At 34.7% G+C, this 17247-nt stretch overlaps 1 protein-coding gene across 2 annotated transcripts in view; it reads left to right on the top strand.

Moving 5' to 3' along the window:
- AGBL4 (AGBL carboxypeptidase 4) overlaps positions 1–17247 on the top strand; it is a 1479620-nt gene that overhangs the window by 277200 nt on the left and 1185173 nt on the right. For both annotated transcript variants that reach the window (XM_043574931.1, XM_043574930.1), the window contains exon 3: positions 6300–6424. In XM_043574931.1, coding sequence (XP_043430866.1) covers positions 6300–6424 — 125 coding nt within the window. The remainder of the gene's footprint in view (positions 1–6299; positions 6425–17247) is intronic.

Here is a 17247-nt window from a genome sequence, read left to right as displayed (position 1 = left end):
GCTGATTACCTTAAATTTACGTATGCATGGTTTAAATTTCATTGATGCAGATCTGGTGGAAGCCATAGGCATTTCCAAACTCTTCTCACTTGGCCCAAACTTTATCTCCTATGGAGATGTTATCAGGGCTTGGTTGTCCATTTTATTAGCAAAATATAGAATAGTTCTCCCTTAGAACATGGTTCTTATTGCTAAGGTGGACCTCTTCTGGTATCTCAACTGGGTCTTCTGCCTGTGGGGTCAAAGGTTTTTCATTTCTTGCTGTACTAGGCTCCCAATACTCTACTACCCAGCATAGTTACTTCTCTAGTATATCTGTTTTTCTTTCAACACTGTAGTATGTTCTCTTTGATAAAATGGATGTGGTTTCATTGTGTGCATGTGCTGCCTGGCTCTGCGCTGTAGACTTATAGGAAATGATCTCAGAGTTTTCTGGGTTACCTACTCATCACCACCACCATGTATAGTTTCCTCCTGTTTGCTGACCTGTTTCACAAATTTCATCTGCTTCAACAGCCTCAAATTAGATTTTTGTATACTCGGTTCATAGGATTTCTTTAGTGAGATTGGGATCTGGTTTCCTGCCATAGTTGGAAAATTTTTTCCTGGTAGAAAGTTAGCTCATCTTGTCAATGTCTCTTTTCTCAGGGATAGGTGTGTAATGTTGATTGTTTTCTAATACTGAAATCAGTTGTTTCATATATTTTATCTGCTTTAATTCTTTTCAGTGGACCTAATCTCTTAACCATTACTCCAACATAGCTGAGCCAAAGATGTTGTTTTTTTTATCAAATACTTTTTCTGCTTGTATTGATAAACATGATTGTGTTTTTATTTTGTTAATATGATTATTTGGGTTGATGATTTTTTGTAAGTTTTTTTATAAGAAATTATGCATTTCATGTATTTTTCCAGTGTATTGGCATAAATAGTTCACTGTGTATTTGTTGCTTTTTTCTTTTGCTTGTTTGATGTATAAAGGATATGCAGTAATATTTGCTTTTAATTATCATTTTAATAATATGTGTTTTCTTTCTCTTTATTTTTCCTAGTTGAGCAATGCTGGAGTGTGTTAGTATTAAAAGTATTTTTCAAAAATCAACTTGTAACATTTAAAATTTTCTGCAGAGTACATTTAAAAATTTCTTTGATTTTCTAATCTTTTCTTTATTATTCCCTTATACTTTTTTGGTTTTAAAGTATTGCTGTTTTTTAAACTTTTTATAATGGAAGCTTAGATAATTGATTATCAGATGTATTTGCCTATATATGTGTTTCTATTTTTGAATGGCTGTAGTTATAACAAATATTGATTGTTATGTATTATTATAAGTTAGTTTAAAATACTATAACTGTGATAACAGTACATATGTATGTCATATAAATTCCTTTGAAATTTGTTGAGACTTGCTTTATGAACCAGAAAATGATCAATTTTGATAAATGTACCGTGTTCATTTGAAAGGAATACATATACACACATATAGTTCTATAAATATCAAGTGTTTCATATTAAAATGAGGTAGCCTTTTAAATTATATTTTCAAATTATCTTAATTATTTCTGAATATTTTCTTGGTTTTTCTCTGCTTGTGCTTTTGGTATGTTGAAATTTCTCACTGTAATTCTAAATTTGTCTCTATCTTCTGTTTTGTCAAATTTTACCTATGTATTTTGGAGATTCATTAATAGAGGTACATTTCTCTAAGATTTTTATATCTTCTTGATGGAATTACCCTGTTTTTTGTTTTGTTTTCATCATGAGCAATTTACAGTAATATTTCTTGATTTAAAGCCTACCTGTCTGATATAAACATAGCTACGTTAGATTTCTTTTTCAGAGTGCTTTCCTGGTATAATTTTTTTTTCTCTTTTACTATTTAGTCTTCCTGTGCTCTTAAATGTAATGTTGTCTTTATAGGCAATATATAGTTAATTTTTTCATCCAGAATAAAAATCTTTGTCTTCATTTGTCATATTTAGTCCATTTGTATTTAACATATTTACTGACATCCTTGCATTTAAAATCTACATTTTAGGGGTGGATGTGTGTCTCAGTCAGTTAAGTGTCTGACTCTTGATCTCAGCTCAGATCGTGATCTCAAGGTCATGAGTTGAATTCAAGTCCTGTGCTGGGCTCTGTACTGGGTGTGAAGCCTATTTAAAAAAATGTATGTATATATTTGAAATTTTGTTTGCTATATTTTCTTGCCTTTCATGTAAGTGGAAGGGAACCAGATGATTTAGAGGCATTGTCAGTTTATTTACAAATAGACATGTTCAGAAGGTCAAAAACTGACACTTTGTTGAAATATTACAGGTAACATGAGGAAAGAATTGTTTATGAAATACACAGAGAAGATATTGGTGAAAATAGTCAACGGAATAGTTACAGAAGATCAAAAACTATATGATTATTATTTGAGACTGTAAACTTAGTGAAAGCAAAGACTATATGTTTGATTTACCAGCTGTTCTATTTTACAAACATAACATGATATTTTTGAATGAATAACTAATTCAGTAGATGGATAAATGTGTTGACTGTGGCTATGGTATATTACAAGGACAGAACAATGGAGTCAGAAGTCTTTATTTCCAGGTCTTGCCCTAGTGCTTTAAAGCATGAACTTAACAAAGCACTAAACATTTCCAAGTTTCAATTACTCATCATGGGGTCATGGTGATACTTTAATAATATAAAGGGTGTCAAATCATTTTGAAACTGTATGGTTTTAGACACAAATGGTGTCTTGTTATTAGAAACCATATGTGGCAGCAATTTTATGACATGTTATTATTTATGAAAACTCATTTATAGTGTTATAGAATTAAAACAGATTTTCCGTTGAATGTTGAAATTTGTTTACATTAATGTTTATTTTTTCAACCAGGGATTTTTAAAGGGCAAAAAACAGTGTTTCTTTTTCACTTTTTGTTTTTTAAGGTTAGTAATTTTTTAAGCATTATAACTTATAATGTGCTTTCAATTTATATTATCTCTGTATTCTTCCAATCATCTATGTTATGTAGAGAAATGGTTAGTCCAGTGATTAGAGTCATTTTGCTGGAATTCAAATCCCAGCTCTGACTCTTACTTACTTACATGCTATATAACTTTGGGTAAGTTATTTTATATCTTTGTCCCTTGCTGTTCTCATATGTAAAATGGGGATAGTAATGGTTTTTACCTCACAGGTGTTGTTGTGAGAATTAAATAGGTTAGTACACCTAGCATTTTGGACAGTATGTGGTATGTAGAAATGTTCAGAAAATGTTTTCAATTGAAAATTAATATTCATGTTAATTACCAAGAGGTAAATATTCGTATTTCTATTAATATAACCCTTACTTTATAGTTGAGAAAACAGTGGTTGGAACAAGTTAACTAAATTTTCCAAGTTCATTTAGTAAGTGGCAGAGCTAAAACTTGAGCCTAGATCTTCTGATTGCAAGTTCAATGCAATCATGTAATAAGTATTCTGCCCCCTACAACATAGTGGTTTAGTATATATTTTTGGATGATAATAGTTGAAATAACAATTTAACTGAGGAATCTCCTTGGGAATTCTGAAGACAATTAAAACTACAAAAATTAAAATAAAAGTGTTTGGTTTTATTTAATGTTTGTTCTTTCTTATCAGTGCATGTTTTGTTTTGTTTTCCATATATGTATTCTTAATTGGAGGCTACTGATTGTTTTGGTTGTGAAAGGAGGACTGAGTCTGGATTCTCAGGCCAAATTTTAATGAGAGCAGAGAAAATTACCCTAAGGTTAATTGATAAGGTTTTGAGGGGAGGATTTTCTTATTATCTGGGATCTCTGCCTGATTAATCCTAGATCCAGGCAGCCAAAGAATGGTATAGCTGAAAGGAACCTTCAAGGTTAGGTAACTCAATATTCTCATTTAGTAGATGAAGCCTATAGAAGGTAAGTAATTTACCTATTGTTGGACAGTCAATTAAGCTAGAATTCAGATCTGCTGATTCCAAGGCTGGTATGCCGTCTGTGACAACACAACTGGTGCTCAGTAAAATAAGTAATGTGCCAGTAGAACTAGTAAAAGAATTAATTAAAAACTGTGGTATTAAGGTTAAAGTTTAATTCTGAGTATTCTTTTGGAGAAAGACACACTAGAGCTTATTTTAAGGTGGGATATTGCTGTCCTCTTCAGGTGCAATACAATACTGATTTCTTAATTTCCTTATTGCTGTCTATAGTCATGTTTACTTTTCTTCAGCTGTTGATTATCTGGTTTGGGAATTCACCAGATTCTTTGCTTTTATTTTTTATCCCATCCCACTGTGAAATTTATGGACAATTCATTGCTCATTAGAATGGAAGTCAAAGAGAAGAGACATAATGAATGGAAGTCACACCTAAGCTTATACATTTTCTCTTTTTCTTTTTTTTAATTGAAGTATAATTAACATACAGTGTTATATTAGTTTTTTGTGTTCAGTGTAATGATTCAGCAATTCTATATATTAGTGCTCATCAAGATAAATATACTTTTTAAAAAAAATTTTTTTTTTCAACGTTTATTTATTTTTGGGACAGAGAGAGGCAGAGCATGAACGGGGGAGGGGCAGAGAGAGAGGGAGACACAGAATCGGAAACAGGCTCCAGGCTCTGAGCCATCAGCCCAGAGCCCGACGCAGGGCTCGAACTCCCGGACCGCGAGATCGTGACCTGGCTGAAGTCGGACGCTTAACCGACTGTGCCACCCAGGCGCCCCGACTTTTTAACTTTAGAGAGAGAGAGAGAGAGAGAGAGCGAGCAGGGAATAGGGGCAGAAAGAGAGTGAATCTTAAGCAGGCTTCATGCTCAGTGCACAGCCTGATGCGGGACTCAATCCCATGACCCTGGGGTCATGACCTGAGCCGAAATCAAGAGTTGGATGCTCAACTGACTGAGCCACCCAAGCCCTGCAAGATAAATATATTCTTGATCACCTTTATTTATTTCATCCCTCCCTCATCAACCTCCCCTCTGGCAACCTATATTTTTGATATAAGTGTTCTGTTATTGGAGAAAATGGAAATTAATTTTATGACTGTTTGTGAATTTACTGTTACTATACTTATGGGGGAACAACTTACAATTTTTGTTTAAAATCTTATGCTACATATCCTTTTACATGTTTTTTTTAAATTTTCTAACTTGTTTTATTTTTTATTTTTTTAAATTTACATCCAAATTAGTTAGCATATAGTGCAACAATGATTTCAGGAGTAGATTCCTTAGTGGCCCTTACCCATTTAGCCTATCCCCCCTCCCACATCCCCTCTCGTAACCCACAGTGTGTTCTCCATATTTATGAATCTCTTATGTTTTGTCCCCCTCCCTGTTTTTATATTATTTTTGTTTCCCTTCCTTTATGTTCATTTGTTTTATCTCTTAAGGTCCTCATATGAGTTAAGTCATATGATTTTTGTCTTTCTCTGACTGACTAATTTCACTTAGCATAATACCCTCCAGTTCCATCCACATAGTTGCAAATGGCAAGATTTCATTCTTTTTGATTGCCGAGTAATACTCCATTGTATGTAAATACCACATCTTCTTTATCCATTCATCTATAGATGGATATTTGGGCTCTTTCCATACTTTGGCTATTGTTGGTAGTGCTGCTATAAACATGGGGGTGCATGTGTCCCTTAAAAACAGCACACTTGTATCCCTTGGATAAATCCCTTGGATAAGTGCAATTTCTGGGTCGTAGGGTAGTTCTATTTCGAGTTTTTTGAGGAACCTCCATACTGTGTTCCAGAGTGGCTGTACCAGCTTGCATTCCCAACCTTTAACATGTTCTGATACAAGTTTGGAAATTACCCAAAGTAGTACAAACAGTATAGTATTGTTGTGAGAATTAAATAGGATCAAGTATACTAGAGGTGATTTATATAAAGCTTAATATGAAATATATAAATTATTATTGTCCTTTTTTCTAAATAGGAAACTGAAGCTTTGTTGTGATTCTTACTTGGTTTTTTGGGGCTTGCCACATGTTCCATGGAACATCCCAATATGACAATATGTCTTATGTAACACAAATAGATCTGCTGGATGATAAGGACTGGAAGAGCTGCTTGAACCACAGCCTGGACTAGCTGGAAGGTTCTTCTTATCCTGGGCTGTATTCAGAATTGATAGCCTTGTAGATTGTGAATACTGAACCTTACAAGTACTGAATGATGACAAATATTGCTTTCAGACCTCATAATATTCAAATTTATGTGCTATTGAGTTGCATGAACATCTATTAAAACACAGTTCTTTCAATTTTTATTACCAGGTAACCTTGGACGGGTGGACCAGGTCTCTGAGTTTGAGTATGACTTGTTCATTAGGCCGGATACCTGTAATCCACGCTTCCGAGTCTGGTTCAACTTTACTGTTGAAAACGTGAAAGAATCACAGGTGAGGGAAATATTGGATATCTTCATTGTGGTGTTCATAAGAAGATTATGCTTTTGCTTTACTTTAGAAATACCAAAATAATAACCGAATTATGAATGTATTCTTGTATATCTATAGCAATGATACAGTTTTAAGCTATATACAGAAATAAGTATAATATGCTGGTTCTTGTTATCTGGTGGTTATTAAATAATACAAATAGGTTATATGGGAACAAAAAGGGTTCTTTATGGATTGAAGAATTAGCATGATGTGCTGGGTTTCCTTGAAGGTTAAGGAACCACTGGAAGAGACTTGCTATAATGTTTATTATAGAGTGCTGTTCTTTATATTATTTCTTCTTTGTAAAGATCTGTAAGAGATGTTTCTCACAGGCCTCAGTTTCAGAAAAGGCTTTTCTTCTCTTGTACAAGAAGGTGTTTATATCTTTTTAAAAAACTTTTTTAATGTTTATTTATTTATTTTTGAGAGAGGGAGAGATAGAGAGCAAGCAGGGGAGGGGAAGAGAGAGAGGGAGACAGAATCCCAAACAGGCTCTATGCTGTTAGCACAGAGCCCCATGTAGGGCTTGAACCCATCAACCATGAGATCATGACCTGAGCCGAAACCAAGAGTTGGATGCTTAACCAACTGAGCCACCCAGGCACCCCAGAAGGTGTTTATGTTTTAATATGATTCTTGCAACTTATCCTATTTTCCCTTCTTTGTTGGAAAACTCAGAACCATTTTTATAGCCCTCTGTAATGATTCTTGAAAACTTTTTTGCTTGTGTTTCTATGTACTAATTTTTCTTTCATTCTGTTCATATTAATCTGTATTTGACCATAATTTCTTCATCTATATTTTCTAACAGTGTATGTTTTTTATAATCCTGTTCAAATATTTTGAGTGAGAGAGTATTGATGAAAATAAAACTAAATGCATATGCTTTGAAAAAACATCTAATCCTAAGAAATCATTTATCATTCTATTGTATTGAGGCAGCTAATCATGGAAGACTGCACAAACTTTGTACATATAGTGACATAATTCTTTTAAGCACATGAAAGCATAGCACTACAACCTAATATCTTCCTTCTTCCTTCAGGGTCATCTTTTTCTAGAATACTTGGGAAAAAAGGAGGGTTGGTTTAACTTCCCCTCCCAAGTCAATCTATCCTGTTTGCTCTTTCAACTGGTTGCTTGCTCCTTTCCATTTTTCTCAACTGCAATTAGATTCGTATGTCAGATAGTGGTCAGTGTCTGGAATTTAGGGACTATCACTGGCATGCTGACCTCAGTGGAAGAGGGGTAGAAGGAACAGTCCTTTCAGTCTACTGTCGATTCTCTTAATTCTCTACATGACTGGCACATGACTATGTAATTACAGGTGTATATAATGTTTAATGAAGTTTAAGGACTAACTGGAAGGAATTAAATAGATGGGAGAGTTCTGTATGTTGTTGGCTAAACATGGTTAAGACAAGTGGAAAAAATATTAAACCCTACACTGATAGGGACATACTTAAGTTCCTAGTTTTGTGTTTGGTTTTACTTACTCTTCCATGAGAGAATTCCTTTTCAGCTTTTCATAGTAAGAATAACAATATTTTCCCCTTCATCCACCTTAGGGTTACCATATTTTACCTGACCAGGGGTTTATTTGGCGACAGGATTATTTTCTTGTTCCAACATGATAATTAGTAATTGTCAAAATGCATTTTCCAAGTCTGTATAACTGAGTCTTGAGAGTACATCTCACAGCAGGAATCTTTAGCTTCATCTACAAGACTAAGGCTTGGCAATCCAAGTTTGGGTCCCTATCAAGATCTCTCTGCTACCATGAGGTAGACACACAACCTCTCATTCTTCTCTTGGTGTTTCTGTCTCATATCAGCAACTTACGGTTGTAATGTACATCACTGAAAAACAAACAATAATTCTGAGGAAATATAATCAATTCATTATGAAGGAAGGGAGACATTTTCTTAGAAGTGATGGAATCTGCAGGATTTCTAATTTCCCAAAGGGGTTTACTGTTTTCCTCTTTATGCACAGCATATGCACATCCTTCAGCTTGCATATTGCATCCAGGAATCCACTAACTCCTAAGAAATGAGACTTACTACTTTTCAAACAATAGAATCCTCTATCCTAATTGTATCTTCGCTAAATAGAGACTTATGGATAGCTCTGAAATTATTATGTTTCTTTAACATTGGGCCACATTAAATTCTTAGCCCAATTTTCTTGCACTTTAGTCTCTGTATAGAGAATATTCTTACCTAGCTTCTGTGGTCAGGAGGAGGGGTAGGGAGAGGGTTGACAACACAGGGAAAATGTGTTTCATATGTTGTGCTACCTGAGATAGTTTTTTGAAAAGATTGCTCATAAATTTCAGTTTCTTGTTCATTGCTCTTTTAGTTGCTTACAGGTATGTTCTTATCTCTTCGAGAGTGTTATAATTTTTATACTATATTTTAAAGTCATACAGCTTCTTTTGCGTTCTTATCTATCAGTTAAGCAAGTAACATGAATGTGTTCTAAAGGATTATTGTAATAAAAGAGTTGGTGCTGTTTTTATGAATGCTTATTTTTAATGTTGGAAGAAACAATGTTTACTCTGACTCTCTGGGTTTCTATCTTCATATCCAGTGCTGTTCTACCCTTGATACAATTAGAAATCATGAACTTGTTTATCTGGTTTCCTGGAGTGTGATGCTTTATTAGCCTGTTTCTTTGCACCATTGCTTCATCAACTGTAGTCACATTATATAGTTATGGAAATCTGTTTCAAGATGGCATAAAGATCTGCTGGAAAGATACAGTATATATCTCTAGCTCACAGGATATTTGTTTTCATGGTTGTCTACATGAAAGAGAATGGTTTTACTATTAGGTTTGACTTGTGAGGTCTGTTTTTATAATGTCTCTTCCTACAATCTTTTCCATCTCTCTAATTTCCGTTAAAATGAGACCTGCATGAATGTAATCTAGTCAGGAACCTTATTTAAGGTTTGGTGCTAGCAAGCAAAAGAAATATCAGGCCACAAAGGCTGAGTCCATTAAGTGAATGTTAAAAATTATGGCATCAAATATACTGTACAAATGGATCTAGCTTTTGTGTTATTTTCCCTGACATTTGTAAGAAATGACAAAAGCTTGGAACATATGGTGCTGTTTTCTAGGGCTGGTATATTAACCCCCCAAAGTAGTTGTTAAATAGTACATTTGTAAGAGTCTATGAAAACTACACATCATAATACCTTTATTAAAAGGTAATTTTCTCTCTGAAAAACCTGTATTAAATATTATATGGATATTCATCATATGTGTGATGTGAAAACAAATCTTCCTTTTTAAATACTTAAAGTAAAATTCAGCCAGTAAGAGTGGAAAATGATAGGTCTTGACTTTTAAATTGTGTTCTTTCCTTATATTGTTTTTTATCTCTTTGAATTAATTTTTCCCCTTTTTGATTAAAGTAGCTGATGTTCAATATGGTAAATATGGAAAATAAAGACAATTATTAGAAGCAGAGAAAAAGTGCACACACACATACACAATCTTATACTACCTAGAAGCAATCATTATTAACTTTTGGCATATTTACTTCTAGGCTTATTTATTTCCTACTTTGATTTTTGAAGCATAAGTAATTTTTTTTCCAAATACACATTTTTATGTTTTGCTTTTAAGGAAATTAAATATTTTCACAAGTAATTTTCTATCACTAAAAACTTTGTAGACATGGCTGTACAATAGCTTTTTACTATTGGAGTATTTCCTTACTCTTGGGCATAAAGATTATTTTCCATTATCTGTTGTTATAAGTAACACTGTAGTGAACATCTCCATGCATGAAATGTTACACATATTTCATTTTGCTTACTTAGAATAAATTCCTATGAGGGGGATTGATAGACAAATGATACGGGTATTTTGAAACTCTTGATACATATTTCTGTATTGGTACCAGAAAATGTATATTTTGATGTCCAACAGCAAGCAGTCAATGAGATGCTTTTCCTTGAATTTCTTGCTTTGAATTGTTTCATGAACTCAGTATTTCATATATATAATAAATTATTTCCTTTTCATCATTTACTTTGAAATTTTACACAAATAAATGGGATATAATGCAGTGTTTCAGGCCTTTAGTCATAAAGAAATTAATTGCATTCTAGCAACAATATGGAACAGCAAAACAATTCTATTTATTGTTTTGGGTATTTTTCTCATTTCATCAATCCTTCTTAGTCTGGGTGTGCCAAATGATTGTCCTCTGAGGTATGTAATGGAAGATTTAAAAAAAGAAGTGTTTTGGGGCGCCTGAGTGTCTTAGTCAGTTAAGCGTCCGACTTCGGCTCAGGTCATGATCTCACGGTGAGTTCCAGCCCCATGTCAGGCTCGGGGCTGACAGCGCAGAGCCTGGAGCCCACTGCAGATTCTGTGTCTCCCTCTGTCTGCCCCTCAGCTGCTTGTGCTCTGTCTCTCACATTGTCTCAAAAATAAATAAACATTAAAAAAATTTTTAAAAAAGTGTTTTTTTTAAACAATGAAGTATTTGTTACATTATTATAAGCAATAATGTACCTTAAACAGACACACACACACACACACACACACACACACACACACACGTTTGTATATGACATATCTGAATTGGACTTCAAAAATCCAGGACTTTGCTGCTGCTTTATTTGCCATCTTGGAGATTTTAGGTTCAGCGAAACTTCATCCTGTCCAAAATCAATGGTGCACAGCATATTATAGTAGAAAAGCAGAGACAATGGATTTAAACACATTTGGGTTTAAATCCTGGCTCTGATATTTATGATCTGTTTTACATTTAATCAGTTATTGTCTGGGTGCCTCAATTTTCCATGTGTAACCAAATACTACTACCTCATGTCAGTGTTGTGAATATTATATGAGACAGTGTTGGTAGATAGATAATAGGAGCTCAATACTTGTTGTCTATTGTTTTTATTAAAGCACTAGAATAGTAGAAATAATATTAAAAACAGCAAGAGCAAACACCATAACACGTTATTACTAGATTACTAATACTGGTTTTTGCTTTGTTTTGTTTTGTTTTATTTTCTATTCTTATTCTACTTACCGCTTCTTAGTCCTCCTCCACCTTCTTTCAAATCTCCTATTGGTCATTATCATTATCATCAAACAAATTGTAATGGTTAAGAACACAGATTCTGTGTTGAATTGTTGAATTGTTGAATTGTAAGCCTAGCTTTGCCACTTATTTCCTAGCTTTGTGACTATGGGAAAGCTATTGATCTGTTTCTGTATTTAAATTATCAATTTCTATATATTTTTAATGTGTTAATAGTAGTATGTAGTAGAGTTGCTCTAAGAATTATATGTGGTAATGCATGTAAGACACATAATCCAATGCTTGTAACATAAGAGGTGATCAAAAAATGTTAGCTATTAATATTATTATCCTTCAAATACTCCTACAAAGTATAACACAGGTTCTCATTTTCCCCATCATTCAATTTATTATAGAAATAGCTAACATTTTTTGAAAACATCAATGTTATAGGTACAATTCTAAGTTATTTATATTACTCAAACATTTTTTTAATGTTTATTTATTTTTGAGAAAGAGCATGAGTGGGGGAGGGGAAGAGAGAGAGAGAGAGAGAGAGAGAGAGAGAGAGAGAGAATATGAAGCAGGCTCCAGGCTCTGAGCTACCAGTGCAGAGCCCAATGCAGGGCCAGAACCCACAGACCGCAAGATCATAACCTGAGCAGAAATTGGTCATCCAACCAAGTGAGCCACCCAGGCGTCCCTTTATATTACTTTGTCTAATCTTCAGAACAGTCCTTTGTTGTAAATACTATTACCTCCCCTCCCCACACTCCGCATCATTATGTAGGTGAAGAAACTGAAAGAATGTGAGACACAGACAGGATAAATAACTGGTTGAAGATAATGCAATTAGTAGATGGTAAAGTCAGGATCTGTACCTAAGTAGTCATTGTAGAAATTTGGAAAATATATACAACGGGAGCAAAGAAAACAAAACAAAACCTAAACCCACAATCCTACTAACTAGAAGGCACTACTGTGAACATTTTTACATACTTATTTTTAGGTTTATTTATATTTTATTTATGTTTTTTTTTTAATTTTTTTTTCAACGTTTATTTATTTTTGGGACAGAGAGAGACAGAGCATGAACGGGGGAGGGGCAGAGAGAGAGAGAGACACAGAATCGGAAACAGGCTCCAGGCTCTGAGCCATCAGCCCAGAGCCTGACACGGGGCTCGAACTCCCGGACCACGAGATCGTGACCTGGCCGAAGTCGGACGCTTAACCGACTGCGCCACCCAGGCGCCCCTATTTATGTTTTAGAATGTATTACTTACTGGTTTTCTCTTCTGCCTAATGCTGCCTCTCAAAATACCGTCTCGGTAGATAATTAGAAAGCAATTGCTAAAATTTAAAACCCATTTGAATTAAGACTTGAGTAAACTAGGATGAGAAAGGAACTTTTCTTATTTGATAAAGGATCTCATCAAAGAATCATGACCAGGTACCATACATAGTGGTGAAACTTTAAAATCATTCACTTGAAAATTGAAGCTGACACAAACACATGCAATGGTATTCCATGCACATGGATTAGAAGAATTAATATTGTTAAAATGTCTATATTATCCAAAATAATCTACAGATTTAATGCAATCTCTTATCAGTATGCGAACAGTATTTTTCACAGAACTAGAAGAAATAATACTAAAATTTGTATGGAACCACAAGAGACCTCAGATAGCCAAAGCAATTTTGAAACTGGAGGTATCACAACCCCAGATTTTAAGATAGACTACAAAGTTGTAGTAATTGAAACAGTATGATACTGGCACAAAAATAAACACATAGGTCAACGGAACAGAATAGAAAAACCAGAAATAAATTTCATGATTATATGGTCAATTAATGTATGACAAAGGAAGCAAGAATAAGCAATGGGAAAAAGACAATCTCTTGAACAAATGGTGTTGGGAAAACTGGACACCTGCATGCAAAAGAATGAAATTGGACCACTTTCTTATACCATACACAAAAATAAACCCAAAATTGATTAAAGAAATAAATATGAAGCCTGAAACCATAAAAATCCTAAAAGAGGGCAAACAGGCAGTTTGCTATTTCTTTGACATAGTAGCATTTTTCTAGACATGTTTCCTTAGGCAAAGGAAACAAAAGCAAAAATAAACTATTAGAAGTGCATCAAAATAAAAGCTTTTGAACAGCCAAGGAAACCCTCATCAAAACAAAAATACAACCTATTGAACTGGAGAGGATATTTGGAAATGACATATCTGTTAACGGGCTTGTATCTAAAATATATACACAACTTATACAACTCAACAACAAAAAATGAATAATTTTATCAAATTGGACAGAAGACAAGGACTGACATTTCTCCAAAGAAGACATACAGATGGCCAACAGACACATGAAAAGATGCTCAACATCATTCATCATCAGGGAAATGCAAGTCAAAACCACCATGTGATATCACCTCACACCTGTGAGAATGGCTAAAATAAAAACCACAAGAGGCAACAAGTGTTAGTGAGGATGTGGACAAAAAGGAACCTTTATGTACTAGTGTTGGTGGGAATGCAAACTGGTGCAGCCAATGTGGAAAACAAATGGAGATTCCTCAAAAAATTGAAAATAGAAATACCATCTCATCCAGTAAATCCACTACCCCATATTTACCCAAAGAATACAAAAACACTAATTTGAGAAAGTATATGCACCCCTGTATTTATTGCAGCATTATTTACAATAGTGAAGATACAGAAGCAACCCAAGTATCCATTGACAGATGAATGGATAAAGATGTGATGCATGCGCGCGTGCACACGGGCGCGTGCGCGCGCGCGCGCACACACACACACACACACACACACACACAGAGTGGAATGTTACTCAGCCATAAAAAGGAATGAAATCTTGCCATTTGCAAAAAACATGGATAGATCTAGAGTGTATAATGCTAAGTGAAATAACCCAGTCAGGGGAAGACAAATACCATATGAACTCACCCATATGTAGAGTTTAAGAAAGAAAACAAATAAAGAAAAAAAAAGAGACAAACCAAAAAACAGATGCTGAAATATAGGGAACAAAACTGATGGTTGCCAGAGGTGAGGTGGGGTGGTGGAATAGGTGAAATTGATAAAGGAGATCATGAGTAAATTTATCTTGATGAGCACTGAGTACTGTATAGAATTGTTGAATTATTATACTTTATACGTGTGACTATTGTAGCACTGCATGTTAATTATACTGGAATTAAAAAAAAATAAATGAAGAAAAACCCATCCAGTTGGAAACCAGGAGGAAGTAATGAATGACTTTTTTGTCATAGTTTTTCTAATTGTATTGGAGTCTCTAACTAAAGCAAAAAGACAAAAAAAAGGTAAACAAATGTTACAAGGATTAGAAAGTGGCACAATTAGGACTATTTGCAAATTATATGATTATCTAAGAGAAAAAAAAGATAATCTATAGGCAAACTATTAGAACCTATGTAGAGCTGAGAAATGTTCCTGTATAGAATATCAACATGTATAACTTTTAAAAATAATTTTTAATTTTATTATTTTCTTAAAATTTACATCCAAATTAGTTAGCATATAGTGCAACAATGATTTCAGGTGTAGATTCCTTAGTGGCCCTTACCCATTTAGCCCACCGCCCCTCCCAAATGCCCCTCCTGTAACCCAGAGTTTGTTCTCCATATTTATGAGTCTCTTATGTTTTGCCCCCTCCCTGTTCTATATTATTTTTGTTTCCCTTCCCTTATGTTCATCTATTTTGTCTCTTAAAGTCCTCATATGAGTCAAGTCATATGATTTTAGTCTTTCTGTGACTAATTTCACTTAGCATAATACCCTCCAGTTCCATCCACATAGTTGCAAATGGCAAGATTTCATTCTTTTTGATTGCCAAGTAATACCCCATTGTATATATATACCACATCTTCTTTATCCATTCATCCACCGATGGACATTTGGGCTCTTTCCATACTTTGGCTATTGTTGATAGTGCTGCTATATACATGGGGGTGCATGTGTCCCTTTGAAACAGCACACCTGTATTATCCCTTGGATAAATACCTAGTAGTGCAATTGCTGGGTCATAGGGTACTTCTATTTTGAGTTTTTTGAGGAACTTCGATGCTGTTTTCCAGAGTGGCTGCACCAGCTTGCATTCCCACCAACAATGCATAAGAGATTCTCTTTCTCCACATCCTCACCAACATCTTTGTTGCCTGAGTTGTTAAGGTTAGTCATTCTGACAGGTGTAAGGTGGTATCTCATTGTGGTTTTGGTTTGTATTTCCCTGATGATGAGTAAGTTGAGCATTTTTTCATGTGTTGGTTGGCCATCTGATGTCTTCTTTGGAGAAGTGTCTATTCATGTCTTTTACCCATTTCTTCACAGGAGTGTTTGTTTTTTGGGTATTGAGTTTGATAAGTTCTTTATAGATTTTGGATACTAACCTTTTATCTGATATGTCATTTGCAAATATCTTCTTCTATTCTGTAAGTTGCCTTTTAGTTTTGCTGAGTGTTTCCTTCGCTGTGCAGAGGCTTTTTATTTTGATGAGGTCCCAGTAGTTCATTTTTGCTTTTGTTTCCCTTGCCTCTGCATACGTGTTGAGTAAGAAGTTGCTGCAGGCAAGATCAAAGAGGTTTTTCCTGCTTTCTCCTCGAGGATTTTGATGGCTTCCTGTCTTACACTTAGGTCTTTCATCCATTTCGAGTTTATTTTTGTGTATGGTGTAAGAAAGTGGTCCAGGTTCATTCTTCTGCATGTCGCTGTCCAGTTTTCCCAGCACTACTTGCTGAAGAAACTGTCTTTATTCCATTGGATATTCTTTCCTGCTTTGTCAAAGATTAGTTGGCCGTATGTTTGTGAGTCCATTTCTGGGTTCCCTATTCTGTTCCATTGATCTGAGTGTCTGTTCTTGTGCCAGTACCATACTGTCTTGATGATTACAGCTTTGTAGTAGAGCTTGAAGTCTGGGATTGTGATGCCTCCTGCTTTGGTTTTCTTTTTCAAGATTGCTTTGGCTATTCAGGGTCTTTTCTGGTTCCATACAAATTTTAGGATTGTTTGTTCTAGCTCTGTGAGGAAGGCTGGTGTTATTTTGCTAGGGATTGCATTGAATGCATAGATTGCTTTGGGTAGTATCGACATTTTAACAATATTTGTTCTTCCTATCCTGGAGAATGGACTGTTTTTCCAGATTTTTGTGTCTTCTTCAATTTCTTTCATAAGCTTTCTATCATTCTCAGTGTATCGATTTTTCACCTGTTTGGTTACATTTATTCCTAGGTATTTTATGGGTTTTGGTGCAATTCTAAATGGGATCGATTCCTTGATTTATCTTTCTGTTGCTTCATTGTTGGTGTATAGTAATACAAGTGATTTCTGTGTGTTGATTTTATATCCCACAACTTTGCTGAATTCATGAATCAGTTTGAGCAGGTTTCTTGGTGGAATCTTTAGGGTTTTTCATATAGAGTATCATGTCATCTGTGAAGAGTGAAAGTTTGACCTCCTCCTGGCTGATTTGGATGCCTTTTATTTCTTTGCGTTGTCTGATTGCAGAGGCTAAGACTTCCAATACTATATTGAATAACAGTGGCAAGAGTGGGCATCCCTGACTTGTTCCTGACGTTAGGGAGAAAGCTCTCACTTTTTCCTCATTGAGGATGCTATTAGTGTTGGATCATTCATATATGGCTTTTATGATATCGAGGTATGATCATTCCATCCATAATTTC

Source organism: Prionailurus bengalensis, chromosome C1 (assembly GCF_016509475.1).
Source record: "Prionailurus bengalensis isolate Pbe53 chromosome C1, Fcat_Pben_1.1_paternal_pri, whole genome shotgun sequence".
NCBI classification, from domain to species: domain Eukaryota; kingdom Metazoa; phylum Chordata; class Mammalia; order Carnivora; family Felidae; genus Prionailurus; species Prionailurus bengalensis.
The sequence above is the reverse complement of the archived record's forward strand: the minus strand, read 5'-3'. Positions and strand labels throughout refer to the sequence as shown.